We start from the raw sequence: 27,222 nt of genomic DNA, 5'->3' as shown, positions 1-27,222 counted from the left end.
GGCCACTGGAGCCCTAGAGGGAACCATGTCCTGGGGAGTTCATCAAGGCCCTTTGGTTTGCGTGGTGTCAGAAAGCACAAATGAACACTCAAGTCCCACCACAGTTTTTCATGGCACAGGAAGTAGCAGCAACTCTGTTAACATTGACAGCAACGTTCAGGAGTGACTTTAAGAATCCAGTGTTGTCTCAAGCTGATCACTTGCTGACCTCCTTTCCAGCAGAATGCTGTTGTAATCACAATGCCCTAGCCAGGCTAGTTCTCCCTTCCTATAAATGATTTATTTTGACATCAGGCCCTTTTCTGCTCGAAAACACTTCCAGATACAGAGCAGGAGATTTCTACTGACAGCAAAGGACTTGTATTTTAGGTCAAAGAAAGCAATTACATGCAGCACTCACATCAGGGCAACACAAATGGGGATGCATCTGTGCAGAGTCCAGTAGTGCAGTCTGTACTTTCCCCATAACCTCCCATTTAACCCCCAAAAAACCACAAAGTACTCGAGGAAGCAGTGGGCAACCTGCTGTGGACTGCTCAGGGAAGACTGTCTGCTTTAACTTCTTCACACAGCACTGGGAATGCAGGGAACTTGGGCAGAGTGGGAAGAGGAACAAGGTGCTATTTGGGAATGTGAAAGGCAAATGCACCCATTACACATAATCCTAACCAGATGCACGTGAACCATCTGATCTGTGGCTAATGGTAAATGATTGGAGAGCTAAACCAGCTTTTTTCTTGATTATTCCATCATTTCTACAGTAGTTTCATATAAGATATACTTGAACTCTAGGCAGAACACTGTTATGTGTACTGGTACTACACCAGGAGCACCAGATGCTTTGAAGCATACTAGGGAAGTTGTGTACTTATGTACTGATGCTACAAAGAATTCCTCTAAGTGAATCTTAAGGAGAAAGGATACTTCGAACCATACCAGGGTATTTGACTAAAAATTTGTCTACATGAAACTGTAAAGAAAGATCACAGCTTCCTTAAAATACACTAAATAAATTATCAGTGGTCCGTTTTAGAACGCAAATAGTTACATCCATACAGAAGAATCAATAACCTCCTCACTGTAACTTTTCTTGGAAATGTCACTTTAAAGGCTTATTCCCAAGTGCCCACATAAAGCTTTAGTTACTATATCTACTAATTAGAAAAGCAATTGACTTGCAGTCATGAGGTAATGCAGTATTTGCTATATATAACTGGAATCTTAATGTCAGAGGATAAAAATTTTATTACATAGATATATATTTAAGAAATAGGGCTTAGCGGGCAACTGAAACCCCGAATAATCCACAATCAAGCAACAACCCCTGCACAGTTTACCTCAGTAGTTCAAACATACAGGAGAGCTCAAAAGAGTTTATTCAAAGAGCTCTGTAAGAAAACAGGAATTACTGAGATGAATTCATTTATGAGTCAGCATCTCTCTAGTACACAGCAAACTCTAGTTTCTATGATTCCACTCTGTTCAGAAGAAGGCTTCTATAAGAACCAGAGAGCACATTTTGCTGTGATGCATGGTTTCTGTTAAAGAAATCATGTCTTAATTATCAGTATTTCCTAAACATTGACTGTATGAACAGTTAATCAGTGATCTGTGGGAGAAGTCACAGAGCTGTGACAACCCCACTAAAAGACAGTCTAGATGAGCTTGTGAGCCTCAAAGCTCCCTCAGAGAGAGCAGAAGGTACTTACAAAGGTTCACATTCAGAACTACCTGCACATCAAGCACTGTACAGTACCTCAGAGCTTTGCTTCCAACCAGAACTTAACACTTGTTCCCAGTACCCAAACGAAAAGGCAAGAAGGAAGCAAATACTGCATGGGCTGCTCATGAAAAACAATGCTTTTTTGCATTACTAAAGGCTTCAGCTAACTGTGGCAGCCCTAGACAATATACAACTTAGCCAGCACTTTGTTTAATTTCAGATAAAGTAGACCCTCTTTAGACTAGAAAGATCGTAACAGATTAACCTGTCATTTCCAGCTACCTAGAGTACAAGTGAAGTAGTCTTGAACAGGGAATTAACTTAAAATGCTGTTTAAAAAAGCAGGATCCATCCCCCAACATAAACCAGTGACAACTCAAAACTCACACAGGGAATACAGAAACCTCAAGGTCATTTCCTTTGCTTGACTTGTAAGAAATTTTACATGCCATATCCTATTCCTTCATGTCCCTGGAAGATCTGTACATCCATCAGTGCGTTTTTAAAGAGCTCCCTATTGCAGTACATAAACATCACATGCACCCACAATCAAAACCAGCCTAAAAGATCACATTCTGTTTCTCCATTATTGACTCTGTTTTAAATGAAACTTCCCTACTACCTCCTGATGAAAGATACTACCCTGTTTACAGCTACTATTGGAGAAAGATTTCATTAAAGATCTGCAGTTGTCTGCAATTGTTTTATATTAGTACCATTAGTCATTTAAGGTTGTTTTTTTCAGTAGCCTGATTTTAGTAGCACTGACTATTGCTTTCTGAGAGCCACTCTGGTTTCGAGTTCTCTAGGTGGGCCCATATCACTCTTAGACTCTCGGGGCTTTACTGTGTTTCACTAAAGCATCTGCAATGTATTTGCATCTGGACAAGCAAGCTGCATATGGAGACAGACAGCGATGCCCATTAAACATGTTTGCAGTTGCTGTCACCACATCTTTACCTTCATATTACACGCTAACTCCATCAGCTTTTTTGCATTCTCTTCTGAACGGTATCTCTTGGGCAGCTGCACACGGAAGAATTTTAAAGCCCCTTCAAAGTCAGTCAGTAACAAATCATCCTTGGTAGTCTGGGGACAAGGAGAGAAGAAAGAGTCACTGCCAAGCAGGTTTTGTACAGTTACTGAATTCCCAGAGACGATGCAACAACAGCTTCGTAAAGCTCCAGGAACGTAACTGCTTTTTAACCTTCTGCAAACAGGTTGCTTCTGTTTCTGCAACCCCAGCCCAAAAGCACTGTGCTGTACAGGCCATGCCAGACACCAGCACAGGGTATACAGGAAGTTGTTAGCTTTAAAAATAAAACCACAGTATTTCTGTAACAGGCATCTTAACTTTTTATATGGTGCATGACAATGCACAACACAATATAACATCGTATACTCACTTTTAATAATCCCAGTGCAACGTTAAAGATAACACTTATTCCCTGGAGAGAAAAATAATGACAAAACAAATTAATTTCTCAGTATTTGTAAGCCTGGATATTAATTTATGTGGTGGGGTTTGTTGTTTGTCTAGTTTCTGTGATAAGGAGAACCAGGATACAAGTGAAACTAAGGGCTATATTAAATCAAAGGCCCAGAGAATGACTTTGCAAACAATGAGGATAGTATCTTTACTTAAATATGAGTGGAAAAACAATGTTTCATCATAGGTTTTACTATCTCCTTAGTAGTCTGAAACTCTGAGATGCTGAAGGCACTATTGTGCATTTTGTCACTACTTATTAGAAGTGTTTTACTTGTAAAGCCCAGTTGAATACAAACAGTTTGTATAGCCAGTAGCACACACCTTCTTAAGGGGTACCTTTGATAATCGAGGCACGTTGCTTATCTTATTTTAAGATTCTGTCTTTCTTTTCCCACTATTCTTTCACCATTACTTTACAATGATAAAAAGAAAATCCTTAACACTTCACTATGAAAACATTTACGATTTATGAATTGAAAATGTGTTTCTAAACAAACAGAACTGATTTTTTTGATACCATCTGTTGCTTTCTCTTATGTTGGCACATGGACAAAGAAAGCACCAGACAGACACAGAGAAAGGGTAAAACCATTGACCAGGAGGTTTATGAATGCTGAAACCCTTCAGAACAGGAAACGCAGACAAATTGCACTTCACAGGAACAACTGCAGATCCAGTGAAGAATGGATGCATAATGGTAACCAGCGAGTAAAAAAGCAAATCATTCAGTAACTCAAGGATGCTTCAGTACAAAATGTGACTTGTTCACTTATTTTAATAAGCTCTCACTCAAATCACTTACCAGCATACTACCAAATACACTGTTCTAAACATGATTACATACAAAATCTCAGTGTAAAGAATTTTGCTCTCTGAATAGGTGCTGTCAAATATAAAGAGACTTCAAGTTTCCAGAGGAAAGCGCTCCAAGCTTTTTAAATTACCAGCATGAGAGTTAGCTTGGCAATTTCATACACAAAGGCCTCCATGCAATAATACTGTAAATAAATAAGTTATCATTGTGTATAATACAATTTAACAACAGAGGAATCCACGTATTTGTAAATTAACTCTTATCCCATGAGCACTCTACAGAATTTCACAGAGATTCAACAGTGTTATAAGAAATAGGAGATTATAATCTTTTACACAGACATTGACGTCTAATTTGTATGTTTAAAATGCCAAGAACTCTTTTTCATTGCAGAAACATCACACTTCTGCATAAAAATAATTATCACATGCCTAGCTCTGAAAGAACAGATAGTAACAAGGACATGAATCAAGATAGTGAGAAACTGTCACAAGTTGATAGCAGTACAAGTCCCCAATTATAACACATACCTCACATAAGAGCAAGTCAATAATATGGAAGACCATGTAGAGAGGGAATTTTGCAGTGAAGAGGGTAAGGAACCACTGGGAAGCATACATGTGTGCTTCAAGGCTAATGTCCAGAAAGTGGTTATACAGATCAGGAATGTATTCCTAATAGTAAAAAACACACAGAAATACTGGAAGTTAATTTCTACTATTTGGAACTGTAGCTTAAATCCCAAAGTAACAGAAGCCAGTTGGGTAGAGTGACAATCAGTGTAACAAGGCAGGCTTCTGGATCCACACATGCCCTTGTAAGGATGGCAAAGGCTTGTCCCAGTGTGGATGCTCAGAAGGCCACTAGATGATGCTCACCATGAGTCCAATCACCAGACTGGTCTCAAGTCAACATCCTCTAGTCTTAAAAAAACCTCCAATATTGATAGTCCTCACTTTTTATCCTTACTGAGAGGTCACAAACACTATCCACGTGTAAGATAAATAGCTAGTTTTGAATCGCAGGCTCTGATCCATTCACTTCATGCACATTTGAACACCCACCTGCATGAGGCGCTCCAGCTGATAGAACTTGCAGTGCAAGTCTTCAAAGTTTTGTTTGAAAAGTTCCCTGAGTCCATAATCAAACATGATTTTGACCAGAACACTGAAAGCTTGCTCCTCAGGCATCTGAGAGAGAGGAAAGCGAAGTTACCACAAAGCATTTCAGTCTTTCATATTGGTTGCATTTGCCCTTCACTCCCTTCTCCTCTTACAGAGAGGCTAAATTGTCACTACCCTTTAATCTGGCCCTATCCAGTTTAAAAGTAAACAAGAATATTAACACACAAAATGAGGCCGTGTTGCAAATGGCACTTCATTCTTATTCTGTGGAATAAACCACCTCAATCACTCAACTAAAAAGTCATCTTTCAGAAATGAAGACCAAAGCAGTTTCTTGTGTTCCAAATCACGGCACAATCAAAATCTTACAGATTCTGAACAGCCTAACCCTTTGTCACCCAAGTACCAAAGACAAAGGCAGTATTACTAGAGGATGTTAACAGGATCTTTCCCTTATTCTCACTGATACATTTACCTTTTTAAATCACATTATTACATTTGATGTTAATTTATTAAATGGCATGAATAAGAGAGACCAGCAACTGCTAACAGAGGCTCCACACATCACAACTCAGCATTGGTTTGCCCAAGTTCAATACTCATTTCCTGCCAAAAACTGCAGAAACACTCAAAGCTCATCAACGTTTAGACATCAAAATTTCAGGTCAATCACTTGTTCCTGTAGAGAACAGAATATCCATCTCAAGTATTCTGTTATTAATCTGCAGATGCAGATTGTTAAGACTGAAAACTCTGCTGAGACATTCCCCAAACTGTAGTGAAGGACCTGCAGAAACTTCACTTCCTTTTCTGCCACATTTCTTTTTAATATTTATCTTCCCCAGCAGCCACACTCCAAGGGCTGACTTCAAAGAGAATCAAATAAAAAGAACCTTATTTGAAATCTAGCTTTTTTAAATGCATGCATTATTCACAGAAGCAACACCTATTGTTAAAGAACTCCTGAATAAACCTGGTTTATTCCCAACAGTCTCTCTATGCAAAGGATACTAAAAAAATGGACCTATGACAATGAAAAAGCTGTAAGAAAGCACGTATGTCAGTAAAAGTGACCAGTCCTCCTGTCAGAAAGCATCACCCTTCCTGATCTGATTCAGTGGAGTAATAAAAGAATTAACTGCTCATCAAGTAAATCTTTCAGATTACAGCTTCAAAGAACTAAAAGGCTGTCACCATTTATGATTTGGCTTTTGTTTCAAAAGAACAGAGTTTACAATCTCTTCTATATCCTTCACTGCCTTCACAACATTATGGAACATCCTTCACTGAAGACCAGACTTCCTCTTCCACTCAAAACTACCGAGAAGTCTTCAGACTTAGTTCCCTACAGTAGCAACAATCACCCAAAAGCAGCTGGGAAAAAGAAACCTCAAAACATTACCGGCCTTAGAAACTCTGCTCGGTTTCAGCTCCCCATGTTTGAATGGAAACCCTGACAAAGAGCAGATGTTAACCCTGACACAGAACGGTCTACAAATAATTTGCTCAAATTTCTAATCCTTCCCTGTTTCCCAAGTGTGAGCGAATCTAAAAGTTTTGCTTCCAATATAGAGCAACCATAAACCTCTCCTGCTTCCAACACACACCAATCAAAGGATGTTACTCTGATGAGACCACTGCTACCAACAACAATTAGTTTTTAAATACAGAAATTGGTATCTTTTTAAAAATTCAACTATTATTGGATCCTTCACTAACCCCAAGAGCCACAAAAGCTCAGACAAAACAGCTCAGATACACAGCACATTGTTCAAAGCTCTGAGACCTGGTAAACTGACTGCAGAGCTTCAAATGGAAGGGGTCCTGAAACAGGAACACAGTGACATGAACGCTGACTGTGACAGGAGTCACTGGGAATATCGCAGTGTACTCTTCTCGATCTAAAATCACATTATTATTCACCAGCGTATAAATGGATACGTGACCTGCAACCCTCGTAGTTCAGGAGTTACCAACATTTGCTCTAGGCATGTGGAGTAATATTTATTGTTAAGCTTAAACCAAACATGGGGAAAATCCCCACCACTTACATGTAGAAGCAGCACAGCAGCAAGAAATGACTGGCCTTGACAGTAGCCAATCTCTTCATCATAGACAGAGTAGGCCTAAAAGAAAATCAAGAATCACACTGGCTGCATGGAGTTACAAGCACAAAGAAAACAAACCACTGCATTGAATGTTTTCACAGGGTGCATCAGCTGCCATTCTAATGAAAAGAAAACCTGTAAGAAAATCAAACTGTGATATACCATAGCATCATAGAACATGATATTTATACCACCACAATACAGTAGCAGTAGCTGGTTACAGTGATGCACCAAGAAGGCTGCAACGTATTAATCCATCTCTCTGAGTGCTTTTACCTCTGAACAGGTGCTACAGGGACATTAGGAAGAGAGAGAAACACTTGGGACACAGAAGAAAGAGTGCTGGAAGCTTCAAACACATCCCTAACTTCACCAGCGTGACTGAGACAATATTGACAACTAGGGAGCTTGCTGCAGCCAAAGGTGAGCTGCTCTTGATCAGTATGGAATTAGCCCTCACCTCCATCATAGCATATAGTTTGCTCTGTGATTCAGGCTTACATGTCTGGAATCCCTTCAAGTACAACATCTTAGTGCTCAGGAATCCAGAAGGGCTTACTACTTTAGGTCTCCTATCTGAATGACACTATAACTAAATCAACGCCTACAATGAAGAACCAGACTGACTCTAGTGCCAGAGTCTGTCTCCATAGTACTACCAGTACTACATACACACTCTTCTCAGGTAACAGTCACATCTGTTAATGATGTTAAACACAAGTTACCAAAACAAGCCAAGAAGAATTAAACGAATACCTTGCATATTTTGTACAGGGAGTCCTGGCCATCTCCCCCAGTGTCTTTAAAATAATCATGCGCAGGGAACGTTCGATTGATGTCTCTCGTGATAGCACTGTCTTGTGGAGACTCCTATTATGAAAAAACCAAAGAAGTAAATGAAAACACATCAAAAGAATATAAATTACAATATGCTGGGCCTGAGAGTTAAGAGATTGGCGCTGTGCTCTGTGCACTGTTCTGAATTTAACAAAACCCAGTCTATTCAACAAGATACAGGCTGCCTGCAGGCTGGCAGCTCCAGATCTCAATCTTGATAGATCTGGTTACTGAAGCACATCTACAAATGGTCAGTGAGTAGCAGAAAAAGCACACACACAAGTGTTCCAGGACATTGCAATGCAGATAGCAGCCTTCCCTTGGGAGACTCCTGAATGCAAATACTGCCTGGCCCCATTTCTTTTCTCTCACATCTGTGGAGAGGAAGAGTCAATTGCAAGCAGCTCCATGGTGCTGTCCAAATTCTGTCCCTTAGGTTCAGCTGGAGAAACCACTCTTAATCCCCTCCACTGAATTAGACAATAGAAAAGTAGAAAACTGAGTATATGAGCCCAAGAAAGACAATACGGTACAGTAAAACATGATATAATGCAGGGACAGTCGCCTGTATGAGCTGAGCATTTCCGTATGAGGAAGGTGGAACTTCGTTCCCTCCTTTGCTCTGATGCAATCAGTTTCAGATGCCTTTGACATTTGGAGAGCTGAACAATAACAAGCTGCATACAATTAGGAAAAGCAGTAAATGTGAACAATGGACTGAAAAGACCAATTGGAAGAAACACCAAGAAAATGCATCAAGGGCGAGTCCTACACAAAAGGCAGTGAGAACTCCTGGTAGAGATGAAAGAAATTTGACAAAGCAGAACAATTAGATACGGACTTTTAACTGTGTGATTTAAACGCCAAGCCATCTCCATGAAATTACTTGCAATACTGGCCTCAAACAGCCCACTGAGGATGGTGGCTTAGAAGGAATCCTAGCCCTACCCTGGAGAGGTATCCAGAAAAATGGTTTCCAGAACATAGAAGGAAGAGGTTTGTGTCAAGCACAGAACAGAAACCATAAGCATTTGTGAATAAAGTCCAACTTAAACCTAATTTGCCCTCTACAACAGACTCACATTCCTAATGGGATAATCAGTAGATGCCATTCCCACACCAAGGTCTTCTTTGGTCTCTGTCAATATTAGACAAATGACCGAGATGTTCTTGATCCATCTCATTCAGTTCAGATTGAACCTATTTTGAGCTTAGTCACTGAAGTCAGAGCTCACAGCACTGCAAGGAAGGATATCCACTGAAAACAGAAAACTCTCCCACCCCAGTAGCAAAATGAAGCAATTTGCTTATTTCGGAAGCCAAAGGAAACAGCTCATACCCATCACACAGCCTCCTTTAGCACAAAACCCAATAGTACGTAGTATGTATTTTTAAAGCTCACACCTAACAGTGACACAAGTGAAAAACCTACTAAGTGGGCACACAGAAAATAGCTGTCAAAAGAGTTGACGCAGATCCCAAACCTTTCACTTTACAAGAAACATTTATGCAAACTGGAAAATTAAGCAGCTTCTTCCATGTGATGGAAATGGGTTGCTGAAATAGGCTGTAAATCTCCATCATCATATGTGTCCAAGACTCAACTCAAGAGGACTCTGAGCAACCTAATCTGGTAAAGCCTGCTTTGAGCAGGTTGGACTAGATGAGCTCCAGAAGTCCCTTTCAAACCCAAGTTATTCTGTGACTAGCGTACAACAGAAACCACCCCAAGCTGTCTTTAAAACACTTAAGTCACCCAGCACGTGACAGGCAACTTCAGTAGGTCTCTTGAATCTGAAATTGTGCTCACCATGTCAAATGAAAATAACCTGAATTGACCTCTGCCATTTCAGAACTATTCCTACAATTTTATGCCATATTTTGTGCTTCCTGATTAATCCGATTCCAGATTTTGCATGGATGTTTCACTATGTCTTGTACCTTTTGAGACAATCAGGACCCAGCTATTTTCTAGCCCTCTGTTTGTCTGTAGGTATTTACATTTGCCTATGATTGGGTCCTCTTCCCACTATTTCAAAGATGACTTTCCTGAGTAGCTAATGAGAGCAAGAGCTTAGCAGTGGGAATCATCCAAGAAGATGCCATGATAGTTATCAAGCACCATCAAAGGGTCAGAGGTTCCCTCGTGAGGTGGCTTCCCTGGCAGGGACTGAACACACAAAAAAGGCAGTCTTCTTCACACGTGAGATCACCATGCATCAGCGTCCAGGTATGCAAGATGCTCTGTAGAAGCACAACAGAAGAGATTGTTTTTAAGCAAAGGTTCACTATATCCAAATAGCCCATGTTTCTGTTAGACAAATAGAAAACAGCCTAGAAGTAAAACAGATAGCACAGAATTACATGATATAATCAGTGCGAGGATAATTACATGCAGCTTTTAGCTGCTCTTTTTCTTCACAAAATGATATTGCAAACAACAAGAACAGAATTACCACAGTGTGCTTCATTTTCTCTTCTGATTTTAATCCAAGGTTAATGCTCCTCTCTGTGGCTTAATACAGACATTTCATTAGGAAAGCATTACACTGTTGCTAGAATCAAGTTACAGGGCTGTTTTGGAAATTACATCAAAAGTACGGTTAGCATTTCAATTTGATAACAATTAACATGCCAAAGAGGTCCATCTCATTATAAGGAAATCAGAAACAAAATCCAATGCTAAATAAATTTCATCTAAATGGAAGCCTTTCAAGTCAGCAAAGACAAGTACAAGAATGTTTGGCTGTTGGCTTCAGCTGGTTTTGCAAGTAGAGAAAGACAACGTTCAGAAACAATTCTGAGAACTTTAAAGCATGTGAATACAGTCTCAGGGATAACTTTTAGTTTCTTTAAGGTTCACAAAGCTGAATTGAAGCACTCAGCTTTGCAGGAGCAGAGTAACTGTTCACTGCAAATAGCAATTTGTGGTACCAAACAAGCGGGTTTATCTCCGAGTGTTACCTGTGTTCTGCTGCAATGGCAAAACAAGCTTAAATCCACTTGTCTTTTAATCCACTTAGTTAATAGCAGAGACCAAAGCATCTGGCTGGAAACTCTTAGGAGAGGCTTCTCAAACAAATCACTCATTATGACTAAAGAGAACTAATTAGTGGCCTCTCTCTGGCTTTACGTGACTTGTTCAGCACTTGACTCCTGTGTTTCAGTACAATTCCTCAAGTAATCTGTAGCACTGGTTCCTGCAGCTGAAGCACAGCTTGGAGAGAGAAAAATTAACGGAAATGATAAGGTTTAAAATATGTTTTTCAACCCATGGCTTTGAAATCTCCCCATTAGTACAAACTGCTGCAATCCAAGCATTGTGTAACCTTTTCTTTACTCCTATTTTTGTACCTTGCTGTGAGAATTGGCTCAATGGGCAATTTCTCATGCTTTCAGGGGACTGGGAAATGAAGGAAACCCTTCTGAACCCACACCCTTCACAAACTGGGATAGAAAAATAGAAAGCTAAGAATGACAGGAAGAAAAAGAAAGCAATAAAGAAAACAGCGTGGAAAACAGCCATGAGAACTGAGGCAAGTGTAGCAAAGATTACAATTCTCTCAACAGTTTGCAGCTCTGAAGGAAAGCAGGAAAATGTGGATACTCAGACTAATAACATACCCTTCCTCCCCCTCTTTTATGCCCTTTAAAATACTAGAGGAGTTATACTGGAAACCTGCCTTTACAATTGATTCAGAAAGGAGCTATGTGTGTAATTATGGAAACCAGGATGCAGTGCAGCAGATAGAAGCTCATCTGCTGTACCAGCCTGCATGTAAAAGCATACTGGTTCCCACCTTCTGAACTGAAGACAGTTAGAAGACATTTTCCTTGTGTTTTCATGATCTTCCCAGGATCTGCAAACCATACCATGCAGTTAGAAACCTGATCCATGTCAGACGGAGAATGGGTAACTCTAGAAGCTTTTTCTCTAGCTTAAGCCACAATTAAAAGACATGGAAGAGCTGAAGCCCCTAGTACCTCTTAATGGGGCTGATCTGCTTGTAGTTTTCAGCAGCTCAGGTTTATTCCTTCTAATCCCCTCCATAAACCCAAGAGGATGAAAAAGCAGCAGCAAAGAATTGCTGAAAGGACAAGATCTGTGATGAAAAAAAACACTGAGATAAGAAACCTCCAGAGAAGTAAAGGAAGTTGTCTGCTGGAAATGGTTTGACACCCAAAGCCCAACTCCTGTTGCACCAGGCGACTGGAGAAATCCAATGGAGGCACAAAACATAAAAGCCTGCACCTAGACACAGGTTGACATCAAAATCAGCATAAACATGGGAAAACAGTGAGGTCCGAAGGTCAGATTTCCCCCTACCCTAACCCCAGAATGATTCAAATGATTCAAAATATGGAGATTTGCTCACATCGGTGACTTTCCCAACACATCCACCACAACCTGAACTGCTGGATTCCCACTCTTGACACGATGGGATTGATTTTCACCCTACAATTATGTTTCAGGAAGGTCAGAGCAGCACGTGGCATGGTGTTGCAAGGTGTAGACAAGCGAGTCAAGAGGGCATCAAGCCAGCTGACAGCTTCAGCAATTGCAATCATAGAATAGTTAGGGTTGGAAACAGAAAAAAGCCCAGACTCCCTAAACCATTCACGGGCAGCACCAAGGGTAATACTGCACAATGGGAATAAGTTATTCTGAGCAGATCTGTACATTATAAGCAGGTCTGAAAACATGATAAAGGTGTTTCGACAGCTATTTTCAGTGTCAGCAGGATACTGTGTCACCAGGTCTGTTCTGCAGGTTGGTGGCATTCCCAAGATGACTTCATATTTAGACTGACGTTCACACAGAGTGCATTTCCTGCATTTGTCTTCAACCAAAGCACCATGAGGTGTTGCTAAGAAGAGTTACACCTGTTAGTGAGTCCTTCAGGAAATAGCACAAAACCCGCTTTCAAAGCAAGGCAGTTGTAAACTTCTCACAAGAACTGCTGCCCACAGACTGTGTTACCTGGGGTTAGCACTTACCATGCACAAATGGGTAGTATTTGGGGAAACAACCTGAATAATTTAGACCAATTTGGAATGGTTAGCTGCAATTTGATACAATAGTGCATTGATACAGCATACTTTCAGTCCAAATATGGCAATATAGTGCAATTCTAAAAATAAAAGTGAATCCCTTGTGATATCCAGCCCTTTCGCTGTGTTCGTTTCCTTTTAGGGCTCAAGTTTCCCACAGGAAAATTACAGAGAGGAGTTTGCCTACAGTGCCCTACATCATGTATGGATAAAGCATAAACACGGAACGCATGCTGGAAGGTTTTCCTGCTCTGGGCAATTACGTTCAAGCCAGACTATTTAGAGCAATCAAGATAAGAGGAGAAAACCCCACCCACTCCCATAGGAACCCACCTTTATCAGCACAGCTGCACAGAAGTCATCCGAGACAAGACGTGAAAACATGTGACGTATCATTTATTTCTTAAATGTATTTATGATCCATTCAGACCGTTCAAATAAAGTGTACAAGTGCATTTCAGAATAAAAAACTACACTCTTCACACAGCTCTGGAGAACACTACATCTCATCAAGAAACGTGAAGCAAAAAACTTCCTATTAAACCACCCATGCATCCTTTGGCTACAATAATATCACTGATCAACAAGTACTGCTATTCAAAGTCTGAGTTTCCCTTTAAAGAGAAGGAGCATCCCAAAATATGCTACCCCTTCCAGAGACCTCTCTTTAAAGAGAGAATAGTAAATAAATTAGCTAGGCTTTTAGGCAAAACAGTAAGGCTACTTAGTACTGTTGATGCATGATCCATACATTTGGAGAACAGGCAATCCTAGGCTATGTGAAATGGGTCAACAGCCCTTGAAAGTTTAGTAGTATCAAGATTACATCAATCCAGAACAAATGGCAGACAAAAAAAATGGAACCAGTGGAACAATCACTGAAGAATGTGCAGTTTCTCTGAGGATGGGAAGTGCTGATGAGAGAGTCAGAAAAGTGTTTATAAAATCCGCCAAGAACCACATTGACATCCTTAAAATTACATATTGTACAAAGCCCTAAACTGTGTGACTGTACCAGTGCTGCCATGGTGAACTGCCTGGGTTAAAATACATATATATGTGTACTTTGCATATATATGTGTGTATATGTATTTTAAATACCTATATGTATTTTACATATATATGCGTGTATATGTATTTCAAAGCAAGCAATTTAACATGGCAGTAATGGTACAGCCACCAAGTACACATATATATATATAAGTATATACATCTACAGCAATAAGGAAACAAGCCAAGAGACGTATGACACAGCTGGGGTACAGATCATCTCAAAGGGAATAATACATTTCTTCGAGTTTTAACAGCTCATAGCAAAATTACTTCTTGGAAATAATTAGGCAAAGATTGAGAATCAGATATTTACATGCTTCCGATTTATCTCGTTCCATTTAATATTGAAAAATATGCAAGTATTATTTTAAATCAGTAACATTTGTCATTTTTGGCTCAACTGTAGTTTTGCTTATTATTAGTCTGAGTCGAAAAAATCAGCTGCAGAAATGTCTATTAAAATGATGGGGTAGAAGAACCCCTCTCCCCTGTATTTTAACAGCAATTCTGAGTTGGCACAAAATACATCATATTCTGGAACCACCATAACTTTCCCTCAGCTGCCCTGCACCCCAAACCCCCCCCTTCCCCTGCAGAGTTCAGAACAGGGCAAACCCCAGCAGACATGAGGAACATCGAATAACACAGCTCGAGCCCCTGATACTCCCCACTGTGTCAGAATTCAACACAGCATTAGAAAGTCTTAAGGGTCAGATTGGCTCTAATTCACCTGTTTGCTCTTCTAATCTGCTTTGGTGGATTTTTTCCCTAGTTCTTTATAGCAGGGGTTTCATACTCACACCTCTTTCTCATCTTTTAATACGAAACGATTTCCACCATTAAAAGGTGCACAAAGTTCTTACAAACACACACGTACACATCCTTACCTGTGATTTTGTCTATTTTTTGCCTTCTCACTAACACTCAGGAATAAACTACCAGTTGTAACACTACTCGTGTAAGGAGCTGGACTCAAAACTCCTTGTAACAACCCTCTGACAAATGTCAAATCTCCACAGAACACACTGAACTAATCTCACCAGTGGCTTCTGCTGTACCAGTTACCATGAGGGTGTAAGGAGACGGGTGAGACACACGGAAAAGCGAGCATCCTTTAAAGTAAGATTGCTCCACTGTGTTCCATTCAGCGCAGCAACCTAAAAGCACATGCACGCACAGCCTCCCATGCTTGCAGTTCAATTGTAAACAGCATGTGGAAAAAACAAAACAATTAAAAAAGGTACTAAGACAATTCTGAAATCCCTGAAGAAAAGACATACCCACGAGTATTAAGAACAGTAAAAAAGCTCATCATTAGCAATTGCAAACTCGTTTCCATCCTGTTGCATTCATTAGAGGAATACAAAATTGAATCTAGTGTTTACATGCTAGAATTACAATAGAAAGTAGCTTTCAAAGGTTACATATGGAGAGAAATTTATCAGCATAGGACCTTGCAAAACACTGTGCTGTACAGCTTTTCTGAAGACAGAAGTCTGTGAAGACAATGTATGTGATTGCAAATCCTTTCAGACAGTTCAAAAGCGTGGCTGGAGGTAATGCTGCTTCCCGTTATCTGAAAGGATTAACTGCACCATTATTTTTAGTAGGTTTTAATGACAATTTCACCTCAAGAAATCCCTAACCCCTCCAAACCTGAGGTGATCAGAAACACACAGGTACCTTACAGCCCTCTGGGGTTTTATTTCTTTGTACACTAAACATCAATTCATTTGACGGCATCTACAGAAAATGTCTTTAAAAAATGTCTTTATGAAATACTTTCAATACTCAGCAATGCTAATATTTAAAAATACTTCACAGTGTGGTACTAATGGAACTTCATCAAACGAGCAACTCCAGTTAGCTAAAGCTCAAAGCCTTACATTATATTAAAATAGTCCAAAGATTTCACACACACACACACAAAATCACTAGCACTATAAATATACCTAAGCCACTTTAGTGCAAAGTCTGGTTTTGCTTCCCCTGACAAATCCCTCTATATTCCTGCCAGCATATGAAAATGTCATCCTTTACTAATCTAATTATTGATTTTCAAGGATTCATTTACAGTTGAAATCCCAGAAGAACTTTTTTCAATTTACCGTAAAAGCAATGACTTGGTTTATTAAGCATCTGATTGCTCGTATCACATGACTGGTGTTAACATGTAAGAATGACTCACGTATGCACAGCAAGATTTGAGTTCATCTTTACAAGGAGTTACTTCAATTTATTTAGCTTCTTAATGAAACTACTCCAGTAGTGACCACCAGAGAGAAGCCAAAGCTTTGAGTTACAAACCTGCTATCCTCATCTGACAAATCCATAAAAGAAAGGAGTCAGAGCAAGAAGTTTGGACTCCTTTTTGCCTTCCTGACAGCCCAGGGGCACCCTCGTGCTGTACCCCAAGAGCTGCCCAAAATTCCAACTACATCTTAATGCAATGTGCATCCAACTCAGCACTTCTAAAAACTTCTTAAGCAAATAAAGCTGCTGCTTCTCAACAGTCCCACAGTGACCTGGCCTCCTGTCTCCCCCTGGAGCAGCGCCTGCCCCTCCTTCAATCAGCTCCCCCTCAACCTCTTCAGCACAAACCAAAGATGACTTTAACATCTTCTGTTTCTCTGTTTAAGTACCCACAAATTCACTGGCTAGAGAATCAGTTTTGACAGGACAGGTTGCTGAAGTACACCCGAGGCTGTAAATAAACAACCTGGATCAGGATACAGGAATATTAACTTATGTTAACGTTTTCAGTAACTGCTAAAGCTCAAGAGATGCAAATATGATGTGGGTGAAATCCACAAACACTTCAATTTGCAGCCACCACTAAATGTATGTGGCTTGTTTTAAACTCTGCAATGGGAATAAAAACTGAAAGGTGACATAAGTCAATATTGAGTGAAGAATCATCAGAAAGCTGCCTGCAGAGACAGAGCACCTCACCTGTCTAAAGAATGTGTGTCATAGAAATAAAACCAAGTGAGAAGCTGGCTGAACAAATTGCATCACACTAGATTATTTCCCTATTGCTTCAACACTTCAGATGGCCAACCATGACACAGACGGGTATTATTTCATTTTACCTGTACGGAAATGGAGGAGCTGGATCGCCACACCACATCCAAAGGGAACCTTCACTGAATGTATTTCAAGCCCACACTATTATGAAGTCTTATGGGACCCAAAGTAACTAACGGATCTAATAACACTGACCTGAGACTACAGCCACATACAAATGACAGTATCCACAGCATACAGAATATGAAAGTTGAAAAAAGCCCTATGTTACCATGATCTCTAGAGCTCTAGATTTCAACAAAAGGAAAGGAAAGAGAAGAGCAGAAAACAGACTGAAATAAAGATGCCAACTGGACAGGAGGAAGGAAGCGCAGCTTCACCAGGAGAACAAATGGACTCAGCTCAGGTGTTTCTCCACCGTCATGGCCCAGCCTCTCCCCTCCTGGAAGCCTCAGAGCATTTTCAGTGTCCATTCTTTAAGCTGCAGAAGGGAAGATAGTGATTATTCCTGCATTTGAGTATAAAAACCACAGAGGCCTGTAGACCTCTTGGATCTCAGCAGAACATCGCTTACAAACGTGCTTTGCCAACTTCAGATAGTGTTATAGTGAGGTAAAATCCAAGTCTATCTTGAATGACACCACAGAAAGGACGTGTCTTTGTATTCTGCAAAGTCATAAAAAGGGAAGAAAAAGGTACCTAAACTAAACAACAAAATAAGAGCCAGGTCAGGCAAATGGTTCAGCAGGTGCTTCAAGTACACAGAACCAAAAATGTGTTGAAACAACAACAAAAGCCCTCCAAGACCTCTACCTCTTATTAAAATTAACTATACTAGATGAATCAAGTAATGGAAGAATTCTAAATGGGCCTTCTGTTTGTTATGTATAAAGGTAGACTCCTCTGCTCAGGTATTAGTTCCTAAGAAATACGTTTTATAAAGCACCAACCTGAATTAGAAGTTCTGTCAACTTCAAACCCTGATGTAGAGCAAGATCAGACTGAAATGTTTCAGACTTCCTGACTCATGAAGGTTCAGTACATGTTATCATCACAGCATTTGGTAACACCACAAGGAAAACTGTTGATTAAATACTGAATGTTTCCATCTCGCATCACACACAGGCCTTGGAAGCGTCTTTTCCAGAACAGAAACTAATGAAATTTAGGACTTCTTACAGGTAAAACCTTTGTATGAGCAGGAAAAGAACAACGCCATAGAGATGCAGCATGAGGCCGAGATCTGGAAATGCTCGTTCAGGTCTGCTCTAAGACAGACTCTGCACAACCTTGTGCAACTGTTGTGATTCTCAGTGCCTTGGTACCTTGGACCACTTTCCTCTTGTCAAGGATCTGTGACAAATATTCACAACTGCCCCTTGGCACACAGAATTCCCACTAGGAGAAACAGATTTCTGAGTGATAAGAAGCTTAAAAACAAGTACAAACCCCCTAAAAACCATAAAAAATACTGCAGAAGCTGGTAACATTTAATAAAACAAACCTAATGGCAAAACACTTGTTTCACACAAAAGATATTGTTAAGTTAAAAAACCCTGTCACTTGGCGAGTATAAAATAAAATAGTATTTCACAGATTTTCTCCTAATCTCTTTGGAAAATAATAATATAATCATAAACTAAACATCCAGTAAACTTTTCATTGAAAGCAAAAAACCAAGATGAAGCAAATGATCACCTTCTGAGAAGTTGTGCGTCTAGAAATCCTTCCCGTGGTACTAAAAACATGCCACTGAATTGCAAATTGAACCTTCTAGCAGCTTAATTGGAAAGTGAGGCAGACAACCCTAATGAAATAACACAGGAATTATAATCTGAGACAGAACTTCAAAATTAGTTCATTTACATCATATCACAACACACAATTCTTATGAAGATGTGATTTGATTTCTATATTCTCCTAGGTGTGGCATTTCTCTGTGCAATGCTCTTGATACCAATTTTGAAAGCACCAGGCACACTCGGATACAAATATAGCCAAGAAAGGATTAGCTTCATATTTACAGGGATGAAAATGATCCAACTGGAAAGTTTGCTGCCTAAAACAATTCATAGTGCAGACTGTGATGAAAAGGACCTACTGCGCCTCGTGTTAGCTGCATGACAAAGGATGTTGATGGTCTGCTGAGCGAACAAGGTAATGTAGTTCGCAATCGTCTCTTCCACAGTTGGCACAGTGAACAAGATTCACCCTGTGCAATTGCACCGAAGACAACAGACTCAAATGCTGTGAGTATTTAAAACATGTAATCACAGACAAACCTAGATCAACATTAAATTAACTTAGAGAAAAAAGTAATTTAAGGTTTAAAAAAATCAATAAATTAACACAGACAAAAAGAGAAATATTTGACATTAAAACTAAGATGCTGAGGCAAAAGCGTCTATGAACACTGGATGAAACTTGAATGCACTGATTGGCTGCAACTCGTCTTGGAGACTTCCGGATCCTTATTTTCACCTCTCACATCTGAGCTGATGAAGACTCTGAGATGAGTAAGGCAACTGAACAAAAGCCTGGCTGTCAGGAATGTTATAAGCGAACCTTAGCTGCAAAGCAACAACAGCTGCAAGCATGCATCTGCATCTGCAACAACACTACACTTCAAGTACAATTCTAGGCTTATAGCTGAAGCAGCAACTGCTTCGTCTCGAGTTAAATCTCTATGCCATGACTTAGACTCCTTCCTACTTTATAGTATTTTCCATATTCTCAAGAACTAGCACAAAATGCTCCTGTTTAAACCCTCTACTCACGCCATGAAAAAGTAATGTAAAATAAAAAGCAACAATCTTTGCTCTCCAGCTCCCACTGAACCCTGAAACTGCCATTTTTAGTGGTTTAGGCCCTAGCACATGCTTTTCTTCCATTAAATTTAATCAAGTACTATTTCAATTATAAAACATCACTTCAAAGCCTTGGAAATGTTAGATAAGGTGAAGAGTCAGAGAAAAAGCTATTGGGAATTTACCTGAGAGGCTGTTCCAAAAATACCACACACACACACTTTGATATTAGTGACTAAAGCCCTTAAATTGTCCCCCAAAGCCCACCTTTGCCATAATACCTGCGAAACACCCGAGAGCAATTAGCCAGCTGATGTGCTGTGAGCTTATTATACCACTTATAAATGACTCACTACACCCTTACACTCCGTCCCCTTCACGGCTGTCTGTGTCTCTATAACCAAAACCCAGACTGAGAGAGCTCTGCAGAACAGATCAGCTCTCCCATGGCTGTGCAGGGATCACAGCATAAGCCCTGGCTCTAGACACTGCCTTAATTCAAAAAGATAACAAGAAATGTCATGGTGAAGGCACCAGGGTTTAGACAACCTTTGTTCTTAACGTTTCAGATCAACTATAGAGGAAGTTTATCTTGAGAGGTTTGAACTATGGATGAAATATGTTGAAAGCAGACCAAGAGATGACTTAAACCTGCCTTATAAGAGAGCCGTCAAGCCAAAACTAGGCAGCAACAGCAGAGGGTTCTGCACCACGCACACATCCGCAAGAGGAACCCATGTCTATCAGCAATGAGCACTGACAAGTACAAGCCATGCCAGCAGTGCTTCATCCTGCTGCTCTCCTCACTAGCAGCCTCACAAGACCATATCGGAGTAATGTGAATGGGCAGCAAGCAGGATGGTCTGTAGCAATCCATGTGTGACAGGCCAGAGACACAAACTGTTGTCCTCCACAGCAACACACAGAAGATGAGAAGCCAGGGCTCACAGCACACCAGAGAGGAAGATATGTGTATGCTTGCAGGAAGGACAGGGTACTAAGAAGAGGATGATCTGAAACCAAAAATACAGTCTTCCCTTTGGCCAAGAGAATTACCCCGATCCCAAAAACACCCAAATCAGTTTTCCTAGTATTTTTCCATTCCCGCTCTAACAGCACACACCACGTGTAACCCACAAGCTCACAGAATTCCCATGGCTCAGCCCAGTGTACCCACTGGAAGGAAAAGGAAGGGAGCGAACTGCGGATGGTCACGGTGTGTAACCTGCTCTCCAACCAGAGGAGTGGTGGGGGCTATCCCTGTGGCAGGCACAGGGTGAGATAAGACAACACAGACTGTAATCCGTTATTACAGGAGTACTTGGTTCACTTTCACTTTCCAGTATAGCATCAGTAAAAAGACAAGGATATTCCTTAGGATAAACTAACCAATTGGAGGGGCATAGTGCCTTCTTAACAGCATTACAGTACTCACAAACGTTTAACCTCAGCTAGCTTGAAAAAGCTGTGGTCAATGAGGTTTTGTTTCTCAGACATTGACTTTGTTTGACCAGTTAGATATGCCTTTGCCAACAGGATTTAGCTCTTGCTATATTCAAACCATCTTTAATCCCATGAAGGCTAAAGAAAAATGTCTCTGATTTAGCTCTGTGCACTTATGAATAACTCAAATACTACAGTTAAATTTACAGCATAGTTCCCTTAGCTGTTTAGAAGACAATTGTTTTCTTTCCTTTCCCCTTAAGTTCTAGTATGTAAAATATCAGAAGAATTTAGATTAAAAAAAAAAAAAAAAGGGACATGTTATTTTTAAAGTTGTTCTTGAGAAAATTTCCACATACAAAACTGTGGCATTTCTTCACTGGTTTGAGCATAATTTCACATGTTGGCATCATCCTCAAGTGGCTTCCACAACTCTGGTATCATAAAGCAACACGTATTTTCTCTTAGCTTATCCAAACACATTTTATTTAACTGCTAAATTTGGTCTGATCCAAGTTTTTCTTCTTCCTTCCCAGCAAACAGGCAAATGCAGACGCCGTGCTCTGATGGCACACATGCCTCCTACCAGAGAAATGAGGCAGAGAAGCCAGGGCAGTTCTCCTAAGTGTAGGACTTCAGCTCACATCGCTGCCCTCACGGCTCAGTAGGACCCTAAGGTCACACTCAAATGTTCACACTGGTCACTGCTGTTCTATAAGTCCTGTCTAGGTAGCACTGAACAAACAACATTGTTTGGCCCCTTCTGTTACGATGCTGGAACACTGTGTCAATATACTTTGGCATATATTAAAAAATCCCTGTAATATACCATATACTGTGACATTTCCACTTCAGATCTATCATTTACATGTGAAGCACGAATCTTGAAAAGAACCTAGTAAAGCTGTAAGAAAGACTACATTTTGCTGAAGCTCTCAGACACCCACTCCATTCAGTCACACCAGCTGGAGAGGTAAGTGTCAAGATACAGCTTTATTCTTAAAAATGAATATGGAGGTGAAACTCCACAGCCTCCTCCACAGCAATATTTTTTAGCCACACTGATATGTGCTCCTGATTCTTCTATGTCAGCAGCATTTCTCAGAGACCTTTTTGCAAATCTGGACATCTTAAAATCATATTTAACTAGTTTTTGCTATTTATGGAATTGTCCCTGCACTTCCCAGTCCAGCTGATAGGAGTCTTAGACATGACATCCATTGGAAGATCTTTTGCTCCTAGAGGTAGAGGAGTCCTTAGCTACCCTCTGTCTAGCACAAGAGGCACAAATAGCCCCCGAGAGCCGCTTAAGCCCCTTCTGAAAGACACTGTTTGAGAGACTGTAAATAACACAGTTGCAGAAGCTGTTGCTAATGGCAAGCCAAGTGGTCAAGAAGGACGCAACGCGGTTACTATAGACATTGGAGCTCTCCAGCAGAAAATAGATGATGTAGGGCAACCAGAGGATGTAGAAGACACTGGTGATGCGGAAAAGAACCATGGCATAGCGCTTGTCCGGGCAGGGCTGTGCTTCCCCAGCCTCCCCATCCTGAGAGCTGAAGCGCACTCGCCTCTCGTTGATCTCCTTGGTGTGCTGCTGGCAGATGCGGAAGATGTTGAAGTAAGTGAAGCAAACGATGAAAGCAGCCGGGGCGTAGAGCATCACCACAATGAAGAGGGTAAAATAGGGGTCGGTGTTCCAGGAATTGGCACACCACTGAAACACATCCCCATGATATCCAGGCTTTCCCCAGTGAAAGGAAGGTAAGAAGACCAGGCAGGAGTAGAGCCAAATGATCAGTATGCAGATTCGAAGTCTCCATGGGGTCACCAGCGTGTTGTAGGTCAGCGGCTTTGTGATGGCAATGTATCTGTCAATACTAATGCATGCCAAAGAGGCCATGGAGACGCTCTTCAGCACTGATACGACATAACCAAAGATTTGGCAAACCAAGGACTCACTTAAAACAATAGGATAGTGCAGCAGAGACAAAGAAGGCACCAGACAGCTCACGCCCACCAGGAGGTCAGCATACGCCATAGTCTGGATGAAGTAGCTGGTGGTGTGGTGGTTCAGCAGAGGTGCACAGTGAAAGACAAATATCACAATGATGTTGCCTGAAATAATCAGCACCATGAGGAACACAATAATAACCACTTCCAAGAGGCAAAAATTGATGGTCTCCAAATAGCTAATGGCCAGGAGACAGAACGGCCGGCCACTCTGGTTGCCAACCAAAGAGGAGTTCATCTTGAGCACTGCAGTGATCTCTTCACTTCATGCTCCTGCCTGCTGCCTGCAGCCACCCCAGGCAGCTGCTGTCATTGCGGCTGGTGCTGTGTGTGTGTAGCAATGTCAAAACCGGAGCTCCAGTCCCCAGGGCTGCTCCAGATGCTGCTGCTGTGCATTGTCTGCAGCACAACTCCCCGGTAAATCCAGCTCCCCGCCGCTCCCTGTGCGCCGGGACCCAGCAGCGGGCATGGCAGCAACTTCACCCACCACACGGAGAAGACTGATGTTAAAGCCCTCCTGGGCGGGCTGCCTCGCCGAGGAGGGATGAAGGGTTGGGGGAAAGAAGGAGAAAGAACCTTCACCGACCCAGGACGAGAGTGCTCCCGAAGGCTGACAGAAGAGAAGGGCAAAGTCGTTTACAGAACCCCCTTTCCCCCCGTGCTACCACCTCCATCGCCCCGCTTCTTCCCCACGCCCTGCTACAGCGCTTCCCCGCCGCCGCCCGCCCCGCTCCGCTCCCCACCGGGCTCCCGTTCTCTTCCCGGGGCGGCGGGCTCCGGCCGGGGCTTTCGGGGCAGCAGCAGCCTCCCCGCAATTGCTGCCGGCGTCCACGCGGGCGGAGGGATGCGCGGCGGGGAGGGGGCTCCAGCCCTTCTCTCCTGGCTCCATTTTGCACGACGCTTTTGTTCGCCGTCTCTCCCGGGCCGCGCCGCTCCGGCCCCCGCCGCCGCCCGGCCGCCCCCCGCCCGGCCCCGGGGAGCAGCTCCGGTCCCGCCGCCTCGGCCCCTACCTGCCGCGGGGGGACAAAAGCCCGGGAGCATCCTCGGCCGAGCGCCGGCACGGGCGGCGTGGGCTCCGGCCGCGGCGATGCGGAGCCGGGGGGAGGGGACGGCGGGGAGGAAGGGGAGGGAGGCGAGCAGGAGCGCGGCGGAGGGCGCGGCGCCGGCGGGGACCCGCGGAGAGCGCGGCCGCAGCCCCACGGGAAAAGGCAGCGGCGGCCGCAGCCTCGGAAATGCGGATTTAGCCTCAAAAGGCGGTGGGCAAAGCGCTGGGGGCGGCTCACCCTGCGCGACCCGCAGCCTCCGGGGGATCCCCTGCTCCCCGCCACGCACCGCGGCGGCGGGCTCTGCCCCTGCACACCCCAACCTGCAGACACACACACCCCCCCGGTCCTGCAGACAGACAGACACACACCCACCGCACGCCCCTGCTCCTCCTCGCAGCACCTCTCTGCCAGGGAAACGGCAAGCGTCCAAGCAAGGACGTGAATTCAAACCATAACTCGTAATTTAAGGGTTTTCCATCCAAGGCCCCTTGGGGAAATAGTTATTCATAGAATCATAGAATGGTTTGGGTTGGAAAGGAGCTTAAAGATCATCTAGTTCCAACCCCCTGCCACGGGGCTTGGACACCCTCCACTAGACCAGGTTGTTATTAAATGTGTCTTTCCTAGGTGTAGCTTGTGTTGCTTAGGAGACACTTGAAACCAAGGGCAAAGCTGAGAACTGCATCCTACTGCTTATCCAGATGTTGCTCCAGGTAGGGAAGCATCTCCTGCATACATGTACACAGAAGACAAAGGCATCACTACCCCTGACAACCCTGAGGCAAGCTGCACCAGAGTAGACAACCTACACAACTCAGTGCCATTCCAGTGTGTAAACACACAAGAGATTCCCAACACAAGCACTTGTACACACACCATAAGCTAATACCATCACGCATATTTAACCAGAAAAACCTCATTATGGGAGCTGGTCTTTGAATCAATCCAACCAGTAAGGCACTCCTCAGCAATTAAAGTCCCTTTGTCAAAAATGCCGTGTGGAACTGGAATCCTTCCGAGCCACCCTGAATTCCACCAGCATCAATCAACCCAGGAGTTTGGTGAACCTGAGCTAAATGTTTGTCACTGTGCGAAATACCTAATACCAAATGCATTGCAGGCAAGGGGATAGATCTCAAAGCAATCACACTGCAATGCTCGGCGATTTTAGCTGACTTGCAAGTAGATAAAACCATTTTAAGACACACTTGGGCAAAAATCTGGGCTGGACAATAGCATGACTTGGCAGATTGGGAGTTAGTCTTGTGCAAAAGCCTGAAAACAAAAAGTTGGGGTTCCTGCCCCATCTTTACCCCCAAAAAGATCTCTTTACTTTTTCTTGTAATTTATGGCATTTCTACTCATGGCGACTCAAGTACTAGAACTATATAGCTCAGAAACATGAAGTTTGTATTCAATTTAGGCAAAGGTTATTGTGGTTATACAAAAACCAAGCTCTCATTGAATTACTGCTGGAGAAATGATCTATCTTTCCAAAGCAGAGAATGATTTACATACCAATTGACTCAAATACTATTTCTGGATCCTTAGGCATGAATAGACACATTATAAACATCCTTAAGAAAACAACATACATTGAACTTGGTATCTGAGATGTACAAAGACAAGGTAGCATTGGAAATCTTGAGGCTCAACAAAACAACATTTGGTTGCTGATATTTCACAACAAAAGATGCACCACTGAATCAAACCTCCGCAATACTTAGATTTTTATTACAAGTAGAACTGCACTGCTGTAGCTGACAGGTATTTCTGTGGGAGAGCGCTGGTTTTCCCTCTAGCTGACATTCTATTGTTTCCCCAAAGCTGGAAGTAATAACTCTATTCAGAGTTCATGCCAACATACACCTACCTGCTTAACACACCCATGCCCAAACCAGCAATATCTCAAGTTAATTCTCTTAAGCGCCAGAAGCTTAAGCAGCCAACAAAGGATGTAAATGGCTACTGGAAGGTGACTGGGCTGGAGCTACAGCCCTCGGTCAAGTCCCCAACCTACTATGAAGAACTGCTTCTAAAAGAGATCAAAATGTGGTTCTAGTGGCTGAGGTCTGTGAGAGACTGAAAACACTTCCATCTTGTAGAGACTTCTCCCACTCTATGCAGTGATACAAAACAACCTCATCCGAGACTATTAAAAGGTATTCAAGAAATCAGTCAAAGTTATGATGAGAACTCCTGGGAAAACTACTGCTTGTAAAAGATAATTAAACTTTGATCACCACGTGATCAAAACTAATCAAACAAGGGATCTAGAGGTGCAGACATGCTGACAGCAGAGCTACGTCAGACTTACACACCATGACTCACAGGCGTACCTTAGGTTTCATTTCAGCTGACGGTATACAACCTTTGTGCTCCTGAAAATTAAATGTATTCTTCTTAATTTAAATGAACATATGGAAATGTGATTGCCATACAAGTGGAAAATAAGTGTTAACCACCCACAGCTAAATTACTGTTCCATTTTATGCCACTGATGAAGCAACACATACAGTCAAATAACGGTAGTGACATTTGAATCTATTTCTTCACTAAACTCCAGTATCATTTGCACCAAGACAGATGAGTATATTTGGTAGAATTTCTGTGTTCTGTAATTCCTCTGTGCATGGAGATAAAAAAGTGGGAATGTGAGAAACTGGGTAGCAAGAGTCCTGCT

The 27,222-nt window shown here is 42.0% G+C and overlaps 2 protein-coding genes across 6 annotated transcripts in view; both read right to left on the bottom strand.

Moving 5' to 3' along the window:
• The window catches only part of RABGAP1 (RAB GTPase activating protein 1), a 69,192-nt gene that overhangs the window by 10,419 nt on the left and 31,551 nt on the right, over positions 1 to 27,222 (bottom strand). For all 5 annotated transcript variants that reach the window (XM_080630682.1, XM_080630684.1, XM_080630680.1 and 2 more), the window contains 6 exons: positions 8,018 to 8,131; positions 7,205 to 7,279; positions 5,094 to 5,219; positions 4,560 to 4,703; positions 3,130 to 3,171; positions 2,684 to 2,812 (listed from right to left, as the gene is read on the bottom strand). In XM_080630682.1, coding sequence (XP_080486808.1) covers positions 2,684 to 2,812; positions 3,130 to 3,171; positions 4,560 to 4,703; positions 5,094 to 5,219; positions 7,205 to 7,279; positions 8,018 to 8,131 — 630 coding nt within the window. The remainder of the gene's footprint in view (positions 1 to 2,683; positions 2,813 to 3,129; positions 3,172 to 4,559; positions 4,704 to 5,093; positions 5,220 to 7,204; positions 7,280 to 8,017; positions 8,132 to 27,222) is intronic.
• On the bottom strand, positions 22,685 to 23,731 carry GPR21 (G protein-coupled receptor 21; the record flags this gene model as incomplete). The annotated part of the gene is made up of 1 exon (XM_080630810.1): positions 22,685 to 23,731. The coding sequence occupies one exon, from the start codon at positions 23,729 to 23,731 to the stop codon at positions 22,685 to 22,687; it is 1,047 nt and encodes a 348-aa protein (XP_080486936.1).

This window comes from Psittacula echo (assembly GCF_963264785.1).
Source record: "Psittacula echo genome assembly, chromosome: 16".
In the NCBI taxonomy this organism is placed as follows: domain Eukaryota; kingdom Metazoa; phylum Chordata; class Aves; order Psittaciformes; family Psittacidae; genus Psittacula; species Psittacula echo.
This window is presented reverse-complemented; position numbering and strand designations above follow the sequence as displayed.